We start from the raw sequence: 15,757 nt of genomic DNA on the forward strand, positions 1-15,757 counted from the left end.
CATGTGTGGAGGTTTACTACATTTAGATACCAAGGGCCACTGTGAGGGGAGGTGGGGGGCAAAATTTCCTGGGCTCAGCCTTCAAGGGGGGGTGTCTGTGCTGGCAAGCTTCTTCCTGCCTGCCTTCTTCTAGGTCTGTATCTCTCTCCCGCTCCTGTGTGCCGGGACCTGGATGATTGCATTAACGTGATAACCCAGGTGACCCAGGATATCATGTTATTGCAGTTATCTGGATCCTGGCACACATGAGCAGAAGCAGCCAGACACAGGAAGATAAGGGAGTGTGCGTCCCAAATGTGTATGCGGGGTGGTGCAAGTGTGTGGGGGGGGGGGGCAGCGCCACGGCAGCCCAGGTGGGGGGCGGTCTTGCCCCGGGCCCGGCTGTGTCTCTCGGTGGCCCTACAAGGGAGCATAGGTAGGGATGGAAGAGGGAGTGACTTTGGTGGGCCTGCAGTACAGACATGGATTCCACATTTCACATAGGGACCCTTGTGTGTATGGCAAAATAGACACCAGCATTTACAGCTGCCCCAAAACACATATAAGTGCCTGTTGTGAGGGGCAGCTATAAATGTCAGCATCTGTCATCTGGCTTCACTTCTCCCCCCCCCCCCCCCATTAGAGGTTTCAGTGGCCATATTTGAACCCATGATTGTTGAGAACATTAGCGAGTAAGCATTGTTCACACACCTCTGGGCACCAGGGGATCCGTGGGGGGGGGGGGGGGGAGGGGGTGGGGGGAGCTGCCACTCTGGGATCATAATCCTCTACAGGGGGAGCAGCGATCTTAGAAATCTGCTCACATGAATATGTTGGAGGGGTGGGGAGTCTCTACATTTGTTTTGTCCACATGTAAATTTCTAAACTTGCTCCCTCTGTCTGTGAAGCGACACCTGCAGTCCTGAGCCTGGTTTACAAGAGGCTCCAGATGTGCAGATCCTCTGGTAAAGTACTATGGGAATTCACCTCTTGGCCTGAAAGTATGAATTCCCCTTTTTCATGCCTTAAAGTGTCTCATAGCATGTTACTTCTGGGATCATAGGTGTTAGATGCATTTTACTTTTAGTCAGATTTTATTTATGCTTAAAACACTGCTTCCTTGCGAATAGGTGAACATGGTCTCATTATACTTTACTGCAGCATTGTCCATAGAGATAGGGTGAACTGAATCTCCTAATGGGAGTTTTACCTTAAATGTGGATTGAGTGCAGCATTACAGGGTTTTTAAAACGCAGTTCAGCAAAAGATCTGTCTGTGATTTCCTATTACAATATGCATCTTATAATATATGAATGTAATTTTGTGCAGTATGGGCAAAATAACTACCAGTAACAGGATGTTCTCTTCCTATTAATATTCTTTATAGTATCTGTCTTCCTCTATAGCATTCTAATATTTATAAAACAATAAATGGGGGTTTAGAATCAGTCTATTTTAGCGTTGACAACTTGATAGGTTTTGTTTGTAAGTGATAATTTTCATTTTAAATCTTGTGATGTTTTTATTACTGTTTCAGAGAGGTAACTTTCTTTTCAGCATTTTATTTTCTATCTTGTTTTTGTGTTGTCAAGAAACTGACACTTTTCTGGCCAATTTGATAAAGCGCTTCAAAGATTAAACCATTTTCCTTCCTACGAAGGCCTAAACATTTAGGGATCATATTCAAAATGATTTAAATGGCCAGGAGAGGCAATATTTTGAGCCACTTAACCAGACTTTGCTGCTGAATATTACCTCTTAATGACCAACCCATAACCAGTGAGGTTAGGGGCAGGAAAAAGGTGGAGCTTGAACAGAGCATGGACCTAGCTGGTTAGCGGCAATATTCATTCCACTAATCAGCTAAGAACCCGCATAAAGTTAGAACAGAAAAAAGGCTGTCCTAACTTTATGCAGTAAAGGTAACCAGGCACCATTCTGAGTATCAGCCGGTGCTCAGTTACCTTTCAGGTAGTGGCTCCAGCTGCCTCATTCTGATCCTACCTCCCACACCCAGAATGGAAAGAATTCCCCCCCCCCCCCCCCCCCACACACACACACAATCCACCTCTCACCTACTCCCAAAGATACAGCATTGTAGGCCTGCCCCCCCCCCACCCCGCCCAGGGCCTACCTTGAATAATCCCTGATGGTCCAGTGGTAAATGGGCAGGAGCAATGCCAACTCACTCCTGCCCCCATCTGAGGCCACAACAAAATGACTGCCATTGCGGTACTTGAAGTAACCTGAGGCTGTCATTAGAGGTCACGGCAGTCATTTTGTTGTGGCCTCGGACGTGAACAGGAATTGAGTGGACATCACTCCTGCCCATTTCCTACCGGACCAATGAGGATTCTTCAAAGTAGGCCTGAGGAGCCAGTGAGGGAGGGAGCCCAGGCCCAAGCTACCTTGCTGTATCTTCAGGGGTGAATAAAGGGTTCACTCTGGAAGGGGGGGATTCTTTCCATTCCGGAGGGTGGGAATCTGGACAACAATTTCATATGCAGGTTATAGCCTATATTCAGCCAGGACCTGCATAAGCTCCAGCGGCCATGGCACTGTGCCTTAGCCCCAGATAATGAGTGCTGGTACTGGACATGGCTCGACATTGAATTTTGGGGGCTAATTTAGCCAGCAATATTCAGCATTAAAAAAAAAAAAACTACTGATTGCCATCAGCTGAATATCAGTCGGTTAGGGGTCTCTAAGTAAATGCTAGGAATCAAAGAATAAAACTGAAATTATTGATATTATAGCCATGTCAGAGACCTGGTATAAAGAAGAGAACCAACTGGATTATTTCATACTAGGGTATAAACCACATTGACAGGACAAACTACAGAAAAGTAACTAATTGGTACAAAACTACAGACGAATCCCTCTTATAAATGTAAAAGTTCATTTTCACCTGTAAAAGAAACTGCATTAAAAAAGGACCCTCTGTTTCACTTGTTTATATGTTTTCAGCAAACCTATTTGTCTATGCAGGATCATCGAAGATATATGGATAAAGTTAAACAGTTAAGGGGTCCTTTTGCTAAGCTTCGGTAACAAATGGCTATAGTGCACCCTTATGCGGGTCTTTCCCTGCACTAAAGCTATTTTTATTACGGCCCTAAAATGTTCTTTTTTTCCTATTTGTTTCATTAATGGCTGTGTGCTAATGCTTCCATTAGCGTGTGGCCATTGAAAAGAATCATCACAGGAGCACTTACTGTCTCCTATTTAGGAGTTGGTAAGGGCTCTTGCGGTAACCAGTTTGTGTGCACTAGCTAACTGGATAGCGCTTCCATGCTTACTTTACTACTACTACTCATCATTTCTATAGTGCTACTAAATGCACACAGCACTGTACACATTATGGGCTAGATTCGATATGTCATGCCTAAAAAATTGGCACTGAAAAAAATACTCCTAGACGTATCTATAAAGTATGCCCAAATTCAGGAATACTTTATAGAATATGCCTAAATTTCCATGCCATTTATAGAATACACCGAGTGCTCATCTACATGACTAAAATCAGGGGCGTAGCCAGACAGCAGATATTGGGTGGGCCTAGGCAAGAAGCAGGTGGGCACCAAATGTTCTCCCCCCCCCCCCCCCCCCCCCCACCACCAAAATAATATCTCAGCTGGTGAGAAAATGCTTCTCTCCACCTTGGTAGTCTGCAGTAGGCATGTGCTGAAAACTGAGATGCACAGGTGCCAGTATCTTGGAGAGCAGCATTTTCATTACCATCAGGGGAAGTCTTCAGCTGGCAGAGCTTGGGATCCCCACAGCTACTGCTAAACATGTGCTACTGTTGGGTGGGCTTCAGCCCTAAGTGGGTGGGCTCCGGCCCACCCAGGCCCACCTGTGGCTATGCCACTGGACTAAATTTAGTCATGGGCAGTTACACCAAGTAAAACTTGATGTAAATGCCAGTGCCTAAATTGGGCATGGACCGGATGTATTCTATAACAACACGGATAGATTTTAGGAACACCCACAACCTGCCCATTCCACGCCCATGGCCATGCCCCCTTTTCAACTATGCGACTTAGGGCCCTGTTTACTAAGTAGTCTTATAGGCACATTAATGTTTTTAACACACATTAACCATGTACGTGCCTACAATATCCCTATAGGCGCTTACATGATTAGCATGTGTGCTAAGTGTAGGCATGCTAAAAACACTAATGCACCTTAGTAAACAGGGCCCTTAGAATTTATACTCATCACATTACAGAATATGCTTAGACAGTTGTGCACGTAAATGCTAATTAATGCCAGTGTCAATAATTGCTTGTTAATTGGCAATTATCGGTGATGATTGGCTTATTAACTAATTAAGTTGCACGTGTAAATCCAAAATACAACTGGATTTATGGACAAAACCTAAGTCAAGCTATATAGAATCTGGGGGTATATGCATGTACTTTCTTTGTCCCTAGCGAGCTCACAGTATAAGGTGTTTTTTTGTAACTGGGGCAAGGTTAAATGAAAGTTTAAATGACTCTGGGCATGGAAGGTTAAATGACATGCCCAGAGTCACAAGTTGCTGCAGTGGGAATCAAACCTGGCTACCCTGGTTCTCAGGTTACTGCACTAACCATTCATTAGGCTACTCTTCCACTCCACTCTCAACCCATTCCCCAACAACTTCATGCCCCTTCTCAAAAAAATTAAAACAAATACTGCGTACTTACCCCATAATTCTACAAAAGTTGCCAAAAATTATGCACACAATTTTGGGCATGAACCCAATTTGCATGCACAATTTAGTTGAATAATGAGCTAATTAGCACCAATAATTGACATTTTAACAAGTATTTTAGGCTCTAATTATATTTAATTTGAATTTATGCATGGGTGAAAAAAGGGGCTTAGAAAGGGGCAGGTCATGGGCAGAATGGGGGCATTCCTAACATTTATGCACATTGTTATATAATACGGGGGATACCCACCCAACTTAGGCACCAATATTTGCATCACGGTTTTTGGTGCAATCATAGGCGTAGACTGGGGGGGGCGAGGGGGGGCAGTGCCCCCCCAAACGACGCGAGGCGCTGCCGCGCCATTAGTTAAAAAAAAAAAAAAAGTTAAAAAAAAAAAAAACACATGCAGGCACGCGCTCCTCTCCGTCCGATTGGCTTCCCTGCCCTCTCTATCTGCGTCCCGCCTTCCTCTGACGTCATTTCCTTTCGGGCGGGACGCAGACAGAGAGGGCAGGGAAGCCAAGCGGACGGAGAGGAGCGTCTCCGTCTACTCCTCTCTCTTCCTCCCTCCCTCCCTCCGGCGCAGGCAGCAGTCTTTTCCAGCGTTCCTGGCAGCGGTAGCGTTGTACACGCTGCCTTTGGCTCTGCCCCGAAGCCTTCTCTTCAAGTTCCTGTTCCCGCATAGGTGGGAACAGGAACTTGAAGAGAAGGCTTCCGGGGCAGACCGAAGGCAGTGTGTATATCGCTACAGCTGCCAGGAACGCTGGAAAAGACTGCTGCCTGCGCCGGAGGGAGGGAGGGAGGAAGAGAGGGGGTAAACGGAGTCACCATCTTGGACCTCGCGCGGGGGGGGAGGGGTGGGGAGCAGAGGGAAGATGGATAGTACTGGGAGGGGTGGGGAGCAGAGGGAAGGAGCAGGAGATGGATGGGACTGGGAGGGTGGGAAGCAGTGGGAAGGAGCAGGAGATGGATGGGACTGGGAGGGTGGGAAGGAGCAGGAGATGGATGGGACTGGGAGGGTGGGAAGCAGTGGGAAGGAGCAGGAGATGGATGGGACTGGGAGGGTGGGAAGCAGTGGGAAGGAGCAGGAGATGGATGGGACTGGGAGGGGTGGGAAGGAGCAAGAGATGGATGGGACTGGGAGGGGTGGGTGGGGAGCAGAGGGAAGGACCAGGAATTGGATGGGACTGGGAGGGGTGGGTGGGGAGCAGAGGGAAGGAGCAGGAGATGGATGGGACTGGGAGGGGTGGGGAGCAGCGGGAAGGAGCAAGAGATGGTTGGGACTGGGAGGGGTGGGGAGCAGAGGGAAGGAGCAAGAGATGGATGGGACTGCGAGGGGTGGGGAGCAGAGGGATGGACCAGGAGATGGATGGGATTTGGAGAGGTCAGGCACAGCAGAGGGAAGGAGCAAGAGATGGATGGGACGGAGGGATGGTGAGCAGAGGGAAGGAACAGAAGATGGATGGGACTGGGAGGGGTGGGGAGCAGAGGGAAGGAGCAAGAGATGGATGGGACTGGGAGGGTGGGGAGCAGAGCAGAGGGAAGCCTACTGGAAAGAAGACACTGCATAAAACAGAAGACACTGGGATCAAAGCGAATAGAAAAACTACATGATCAGACAACAAAGGTAAATAAAAGTTTATTTTATTCATAATTTATTAATTGAAATGTCAGCTTTTTGAAATGTGCATCTGTGATATTTTGCCTGTAAATTTCATTTCCTTCCTCCATATCAGCATATTCATTTGCATATGTATATATGCAAATGATATGCTAATATGCTCCGCCCATTTTTTTTGCCCCCCCCAAATGAAACAGTCAAACTACGCCTATGGGTGCAATTGATTTACCTTATGTAGCGACAAGATGGATAGGGATGGTGGATGGGGGTATGTCACAGCTGAAGTGGTAACTGGGCGATAATTGGGAAATTCCATTGTCTCCCAGTTGGGCAGGCTGGAGCAAGATGGGCAACACCACCATGTAAACACCATGAAGGATACAAAAAGGCCTATCAAATGATCCCTTGCATCACTGCAGGTTTCAGTAATTTAGAGTTTTGAATTTGTTGTTCAGTGTGTGAGACTAGGATAACACCATCTACTCTAATTTAGAAGTTAGGATGCAAGGAGAATTTGGTTGTGAATTGCTGTAATGCTATGGTTGTAATAATAAAGCTGTGGTCAGTTTTGCCAGTACCTTCGTGATTTGTTTCACTATGTATTTACTAGCCATTCAGCCTGTAAAAACGGGCTAGTATAGGAGGGGGGGTTGAAAGGCTGCCGCTCCCCCTCCGAGTTCGTCCCCCCCCCCGGAGCCGTCACCACCCACCTTCCACCCGGTCGGGCCCTCGCTCCGCTATTGAAACAGCGAGGGCACGCAGCACACAGCTCTACTGCTGAGCTGCCATGGCCTTCCTTCTTCCTGCCTGTGTCCTGCCCTCGTGTGACGTAATGTCGTCGAGGGCGGGACACAGGCAGAGAAGAAGAAGAAGGAAGGCCGACGGCAGCTCAGCAGAGCTGTGTGCTGCGTGCCCTCGCTGTTTCAATAGCGGAGCGAGGGCCCGACTGGGTGGAAGGTGGGTGGCGGCAGCAATTCCGGGTGGGGGGAGCGTTAGCGACGGCGGTGTCCCTCACAAATGCGCAGTAGAGACCCTCTCTGTTCCGCCCTCGTCATCACGTATTGACGCGGGGGCAGGGCAGAGAGGGTCTCTACTGCGCATTTGCGAGTAAGTACGGCACTCGCCAAGTAAAGAGAAATGTGTGTGTGAGAATGGTAGTAGAGAAGGCAAAGGTACAAATGCCTATGTTAAAGGTTTAATGAAATTTTGAATATAAATGTAGGCACTTAGCTCTAGTAAATTTTGAAATAGGCTGATTTAGGAGCCAGCTTTCAAAGTTAGGAGCATAAATCCTTTAATTTTTAGGCCTGGTGTTTCTTTATAAGGAAAGTATTTGATATGAGCTAGCAATCAGTGTACTTGACTATGCTTTTTTTTTAACTTCCTATGTATTTCTCTGATTTTTTAAAAAAATCATTTTTATTGAGTTTTCAAGAAAATTTAAACCAATATAACATACAACAACAAAACCAAATGAGATTTAATTGAATTCCTTTCTGCCACCATCTAATTCTCACACACTTGGACCATTTTTTTGTAGTCAGATAAGTTGTAGTTTTGGCTATGTGTAGGTCAATAAAAATGTTTTGCATGGTCTATAATTAAATGGGTACTTTGCTAAGGCTTAGGTTGTCTACATAAGGGCTGTCATGCACACAGCACCATTTTTTTTTAATTGTAACTTGTCCAATAAGACAGTATATCAAATTCAATAAACATAACACCATTTATACTATTGATGTTTTGTTAGTATGAGCTATAGATATAATCAAAATGTTTTTGACAACCTGTGATTGACATTTACAACTAGGAGTTAAAAACAGCAGCAGCAAATCCTTAATTATGTCATGTGTGCTATGCATATTACCAAAATATGCAGAAGACAACTATTGTCTTTTTCATATTTTGGTAATATGCATAGCACACATGACATAATTAAGGATTTGCTGCTGCTGCTGCTGTTGCTTTTAACTCCTAACCCCTATTCACTTGTTCAGTACCCATGTCTGTTTTATCATTCTCACCTTAGTAATTCCCTTCTCCTTTATTTGTCCTGTTTGTCCTGATTAGATTGTAAGCTCTGTCGAGCAGGGACTATCTCTTCATGTTCAAATGTACAGCGCTGCGTACGTCTATTAGTGCTATAGAAATGATAAGTAGTAGTAGTCAGCATACTTGGTCTTCAGAAGGCATTAGGGGGTCCTTTTACTAAGGTGCGCTGAAAAATGGCCTGTGCTAGTGTAGGCGGGTGTTTTGGATACGCACAAATCCATTTTTCAGCGAACCTGTAAAAAATGCCTTTTTTCGGCCAAAAATGGACGTGCGGCAAAACGAAAATTGGTGTGCGTTCATTTTGGGTCTGAGACCTTACCGCCACCCATTCACTTAGCGATAAGGTCTCGCACGTTAGCTGGGCAGTAATCATCAACGCATGTACCATGCCGATTACCGGCTGGTTAGCACTGTGCACTGGAAAATAAAATATATTTTCCAGTGTGCATGGATGCAAGTAAAAAATGAAATTACCACCAGGGCCACGCAGTTGCTGGGCAGTAATTCAAAACAGATGCACATTCAACGCGCGTATTTGCCAACGCAGCTTAGTAAAAGGGCTCCTGAGTTCCTTGGAATTTCATTCTATAGAGACTTACAGGTTATAAAACAAATTGATGTTGATGAGAATCTATCTGCAGCCCAGAATTGCCTTAATATGTGATCTAGTTTATATTTCATCTGGTGAGGTAGACTGGAGATTATCAAAATGACAATTGCCTTTTTGATTAATCATATTAGCATAACTTCAGTTCTGTACTAATAATAACAGTTAAGTAGCATGGAGAGGTTAATTTGTTTAAGCTGACTATTATGCTTGAAAAAGCTTATAGTGAAATGGTCACGTGGATCGGGAGTGGTTTAAATAGTTACCCCCCCCCCCCCACACCGATATTCAAATCTATTTAACCGGCCGTACACGTCTGCTGACCGGTTAAATAGCGTATTCGGTGCCTAACCATATAAGTTTAGCGGTCAAATAGGACCACATAAATAGCTGTCCTATCTTAACTCATAAAAAAATTAACCGTTTAGTGCTGAATATCAGCATAACCAGTTAACTTTTAGCAGTTACAAAACTCCATAGATATTCAATGCCTGATTGCCTATTATATTGATTGCCTATTATATTGTAAAACATTTCTCATTGAAAATGGAGATCCTGGTTTGTAGAAAAAGATGAGTTCACCCATTGTCCAGCTTGGTTATTGATAGAAATGGCATATGTATTCCCCTTTTCTCAAGCTGGATAAAAACGGATGATTTACTCAAACATGTCAAAATAAAATCTGACTGGTTATCTAAGTCAGATCTTAACATTTTTCTGGAAATGTTTGGTAAGAGAAGAATGAACCTAGCTATCATTATGCAGTGCAATCATAACTCCTAATTATATTCTTTGAACATGGTTGTTAACAGCCCTCGCTTCTCTCTTTGAAAGGGCAGACAAAGAAAGTGAATGAATAGAGGACTTTAGAGGATGAAGTAGATCTGGGTATAAAATGCAAGGAGCAGAGGAGAGGAATAGAAGATGACACAAAAAGTAGAAGATATTCCTATAGTCTTGAGAAACATATTTCTGATTCTGAATGTACACTGTGAGATCTAATGAGGAAACAAAGGCAAGAAACCCCACCATGGCAGCTGATCATATCAGAGACCATATCTGGGAATATTTATTTCAGGTGTGTGTGTTGCGTACGCATCCACTCTCAGACCACCACCTGCCCCCTCCCTCGCCCGTGCCTTAAAATCATCTTCCTCTAGTCCTCGCCTGGGCAGCAGCAGTACTGGTAGGCTGCCTGCGGCCTGTACCTGGACTTTCTGTGTGAATTGTCCCACCCCTTCTGACACAAATTACTGTTTTGCGAGATGCCTAGGTGAAGACTACAGCAGAGCAGATGGTTTTAAGGTACTGGAAGGGGGGGCACACCCCCTGTTGAAAGTTTTGGCCTATGCCACTGGGTGGACTTCTGAAATTACTACTCACATTTCCATGTTAGAACAAAAATATAGGGCCAGAAATTCTAAAGCACATATCTGTCTAATGGCAGCTGCTAGGCAGACAAGTGCCCCATCTGCCAGCATTCAGAGGATCTATTGGGACAGTGCTGCTAAATATTTGTACAGACTGGTTATGTGAAAGACAACAATGACAAAAAAGGGACTATCAACGATGTGACTGAAGTCTCTGTCCTAGGAGCAGTTCAATATATTTTGTGAATAATATTGCAGAGAGATTATTAGGGAAAAAATTGACTGCAAATTGCATTAAGAACTGTAACAAAGTGGATGCCTTTAAGGGCAAAGACAAATGATGAGTGATCTAAGAATGTCTGAGATTTGATCTTGCATACTGACCCCCTCTTAGCATGTGTATAACTGTCACAAAGAAAAAAATGCATTATCACTCTCTAATTAAATAAGGAGTAGTGTGTGCTAGTTTATTTACCTGAAGAGGAGAGAGAGAGAGAGAGCTTTGAATGACTGTCTGCTCCACACATGACTTGCTACCCCTAATCTTCACACTCAGGTCTTCTAGGTACAAAATTCACCTGAATTCAAATCACCATACAAGAGAAACCATTCAAAAGTACTTAGGGCCCATTTTACCATACTGTAGCAAAGGGAGGCCTGCACTAGCGTCAGTGCATGTTTTTCACGTGTGCCGAGGCTCCCTTTTACCACAGCGGGTAAAAGGGAAGTTTATCTTTCCTGCAGGAAATGGCCATGTGGCAAGTAAAGCACTTGCCATGCAGCCATTTCAGGGGGGAGACCCCTTACCACCATCCACTGAGGTGGTGGTAGGATGTACACTCCGACGCTACAAAAATTAATATATATTTTTGTAGCGACGGTTATGACGGTGCGCTAGGGGTGGGACGTACTGCCGGGCTGCTGCAGTAGCCCAGCGGTACTTCCTGTTTAGCGAGCGGTAAGCCCTCGTTGGTCTTACCGCCGCTTAGTAAAAAGGGCCTCAGAGTCCAGTTTGATAGCTAATGAAACAGGTACCGCAGTCTTCTCTCCATGGAAACACTGTTAGCTCTATTTTGGGAGTCTCTCATATGCAGCTGAGAACACAAGCTGCCTTCCCCTGCAGAAAGTATTGCTAAATGATAACGAAAATAGTTTGGACAAGCAGTTTCAGCCTCTGGTGTTAACTTGGGAGACTTCAACACAGGTGAAGTGTTTTATCCAAGTAAATGACAATGGAAAACACAGTGTCTGATTCAACTCAGTCTTTTTGTCCTGCTGCATCACATTTACTTACTTTTATCCAGGCAATGAATGCTGCCCAGCTCCAAATCACTCTCTCTCTCTCTCTCTCTCTCTCTCTCTCTCTCTCTCTCTCTCTCTCCTTCTCTATAGCACAGCAGGAAGGTGGAGTGTTTCCCTCTCTGCTAGTGAGATTGACAAGAGATTTCTTTATTGTTTTGTTAAAACAGGATAGCTGCAGTTTCTCTCTCTGCTCAGCTCAAGTCCTAGCTTGGGGATGCTGCAGAGGGGTGCTTCATCAGTGACATGTTTCAGATCTCTGCTCTAGATTGGATGGGAAACTTTATTTCCTTTTACTGAAACCTCATACATAGCCCTGACTCAAAGCAAAATCCTTGTGGGGCCAAGAATACAAAATAAAAAAAAAAATACTGTCTTACTAGTCATGGAGGGCCAGTTCAGTAAATGATGCCCAAAGTTGGGAACTGTTAAGATCCGCTCTAAGCGCCAGTTCTAGAAAGGTCACTTAGCATTAAGCAACCTTTATAGAATACTGCTTAGTGCAGATTCCCGAGGACTTATGTCTGGTGAAACCTGGTGTAAATGCTGGTTCACAACTAATCACAGTTGGACATGTAAATGACTCTATTCTATAACACTTTACCTAAATTTTGGGTATGCCCCTGACCCACCCATGTCCCTCCCCTTGCCACACCCATTTTTTTCTGTTGCACACTGAGAATTCAGGCACAGGGCTTTATAGAATAGAACAGTTGGTCCCAAACCTGGTCCTGGAGGCATCCAGCCAGTCAGGTTTCCAGGATATCCACAATGAATATTAATGAGAGAGGTTGGCATGCACTGCCTCCAATGTATGCAGATCTCTCTCATGAATATTCATTGTGTAACTCCTGAAAACCTGACTGGTTGGAGTGCCTCCAGGACCAGGTTTGGAAACCACTGGAATAACGCATAAGCAAATCCGTGCGTAAGCCCTAATTAGTGCCAATTAATACTAATAATTTATTATTAATGGTTTGTTAACAAATTAATTTGTGTTTGGATCTGGGATCCGCACCCAAATTTGCACAACCTTTATAAAATCCAGGGGCGAGTGTCAAGCTTGTTCTGATTAGTTTAAATGAGACCAGGAGGCTCCTGAAAGGCAGTGCTTTTTTAAAATTCTTTTCATTAGGACACAATCATTGCCAGCTTAACCCTCTAGAGGCTTCACTTCAGTGTTCTTAAGGAAAAGCAGATGATTTTAGGTGGACAAGCAGAGATTCACATGCAAAACTTCAACAGCTTTCTTTGATACAAGCAATGGAGCAGTGACTTACTTAGTACCTGACCACAGGAAGTCTTAATGGCACAAACCCCTTATAACAGCTCCATTAAGTGAATAAGTGAAGGGCTTATTTCCAAAACTCTCTAAGTCCAATGCGGATTTTGGAAATAAGCCCTTCAATTAGAATGTATTGCCAAACATAGATACAGGTTAGCAGGGCTGCCGAGGGAGGGGGCAGGGGGGGGCAAAATTCCCTCCAATGGGGCCCCAGCGCCGGGGTCTTACTCTTTCTCCTGCTCCTGACGGGACCTGGGTGATCGCATTCTGACAGGAGCAGGAGAGAGAAAACTCCAGCGTCGGCCCCCCTTGGAGGCAGGGGAGGACCCGGGGGAACAGACACAGCAGGCTGGCAGGGGGCCCTGCCAACAGAAGAGATCTGTATTAAATTAAGAGATCTTCCTCTAGCGCTATTGTTCTTCACAGTCTGCTGCATTGCCTTCCAAGCAGCTGATTTTCCCCTCAAGCCGCACATGCTTGGTTTTGAAAAAGCTGGCAGGGCCTTGGGATCCCTGCCAGCCAAGGTATTATCATTGCGGTGGGTGGGGGGGGGGGGGGGGCGGCAGCAGCGACAATCCTTGAGGCAGGTGGATTCAGGGGGCAGCGGCAGCAACAATCTTTGGGGGGGGGGGGGTGGCGGCAGTGGTGGCGGCAATTCTGGGGGTTGGGCCTGGCTCAGTCTCTCGGTGGCCCTGCAGTTTAGGTATGAAAAGAGGTTAAGGATCTGACCTTGGAAAAAAGAGTCATAGTTATTTGGCAGCTATAAATCAGTGCAAAACAGTAAAATGCTATGTACCTGAGATGCAGAAGTACAAGACAGCAGGATTTGAAGGGTGCAGGATACTGTCAAGAACTACTGAAAAGAGAGATCTTGGGTGATTGTGTCTGATTATTTCAAGGTAATAGGTAATAAACCGGTGCTAAAAGGTGATGACTGGAATTGGTAGAATGCTAGAGTGCATATGAAAAGCATGGTGTGGAGGAGTGGCCTAGTGGTTAGAGCACCAGTCTTGCAAACCAGAAGTGGCCAGTTCAAATCCCACTGCTGCCCCTTGTGATCTTGAGCAAGTCACTTAACCCTCCATTGCCTCAGGTACAAATTTAGATTGTGAGCACTCCTGGGACAGAGAAATATCCAGAGTACCTGAATGTAACTCACCTTGAGTTACTACTGAAAAATGGTGTGAGCAAAATGAAAATAAATAAAATGACTGGTAGAAGAAGGGAGACAATAATGTGAAAGGATGCATCAGATAAAATGGGGTCAACAGCATGGAACAGGAGGTATTTGGAAAAGACCAGGTCTACTTTGCAGTCCTCACCTGCCATTATATACTCATGTTGTCAAATTAGTTTTGGTGCTTTTTTAAAATGTTCATTTTTTGTTTTAAGGTAACTACTCTCGTGAATACAAGCAACAAAGGCCCATCTGGAAAAAAGAAAGGTCGATCTAAGAAGGCTCATGTGTTGGCTGCTTCTGTAGAACAGGCCACTCAGAACTTTTTGGAGAAAGGAGACCAGATTGCAAAAGAGAGCCAAGACCTGAAAGAAGAATTAATTGCTGCTGTAGAAGATGTACGCAAGCAAGGTACAAATATTAAAAAAAAAAGAAATCAAACAAACCACAGATTTCCAAAAATGTAATTTAACTCCTTTGTTTAGATAAAGAAGTGTAGAGTTTTGTTTTAGGTTGCAAACTCAGGAGCCTTTATACCAAACTGAGTTAAGGGGGTAATTTAATATAGATTGCCTAAAGTTAGATGCTGAGATGCTGCGCGCTAAACACAAATTCTATATTGGCAATTACACACATGCCCCAAAATTCTGTAAAAGTTGCCAAAAATTGTGTGTGCAAATTTGGACATGCACCCAATTTGTGCACACAATGTAATTAGGTAAGAAGCCAATTAGCATCGAAAATTGGCTTTTTAACAAGCAATTATTGGCACTAACTAAATTTAATTGAACTTCACGTGTGTAAAGTTAGACGTAATTCCCAGGCATAAGCACTATTCTACAAACCATGCCAAAATTTAAGCACAGCTTATAGAATAGCACTTTTTTTCGTTGCTGATTTTTTTCCTAAATCTAGACCGTAATTAACCAAGAGTACTAACTAAGATAGTATTTATATACAAGCATTTACTCACAATTATTTACATCATGGCTGGTATAAACATCTGTGACTAACCCCCGCCCCCTGAGAACAAGCCCCGTGCCTCCAGAGCCCACTCTCCCTCCACCCACTGACCCCCCACAGGAGCCTACCCAGGATTCCTGCCACGGACTGTCCAGGATCCAAAATGGTGCCTGTGACTCTTAGCAGTAGTCTTTCAGTACTGCCACTCAGCAGTATCCTCATCAGCACCACTTTGCATCCTGGCATAATCCTGAGTGGAAAAGGAGGGGCACCACTCCCATCATATTCCACCAGGCCACAATGGAGACCCCAGTTAGGTCCCAGGAGGAACTGAAGGATAGGGGAAGAGTTGGGCTTGGGGAACAAGACTCATTCTTGGGGAATAGGATTGTGGCAAGGGAAGCAATTAGATGGGGACAGGGTGTATGACTCTTAGGGGGTCAGAAGGTATGTGACTCTGGATGCAGGATTGGAAGGGAGGAGATGGAGGAAGAGTGCCCATCGTACTGGAAATAACTTTCGCAGTGTCTGTGTCATGCTCTGTCTAAGGCAGAGGTCCTCAAATCCAATCCTTGAGGTTTCTCTACAAAATCGGCACTGCAAGATGGGGGAAGATAGCTGTTTCCTTCTTGGTACTTGCTTTTTTGCCAGTATCACTAGAAATCTCTTCTTGCCACTTTTGCAAGCTTATTTAAAAAAAATAA

General features: G+C 44.7%; 1 protein-coding gene across 1 annotated transcript in view; it reads left to right on the plus strand.

The window, feature by feature from the left end:
• CTNNA2 (catenin alpha 2) overlaps positions 1 to 15,757 on the plus strand; it is a 1,714,656-nt gene that overhangs the window by 281,582 nt on the left and 1,417,317 nt on the right. Inside the window, exon 3 of the mRNA XM_030191022.1 lies at positions 14,306 to 14,501. Coding sequence (XP_030046882.1) covers positions 14,306 to 14,501 — 196 coding nt within the window. The remainder of the gene's footprint in view (positions 1 to 14,305; positions 14,502 to 15,757) is intronic.

The sequence above is a fragment of the Microcaecilia unicolor genome, chromosome 2 (genome assembly GCF_901765095.1).
Source record: "Microcaecilia unicolor chromosome 2, aMicUni1.1, whole genome shotgun sequence".
NCBI lineage: Eukaryota > Metazoa > Chordata > Amphibia > Gymnophiona > Siphonopidae > Microcaecilia > Microcaecilia unicolor.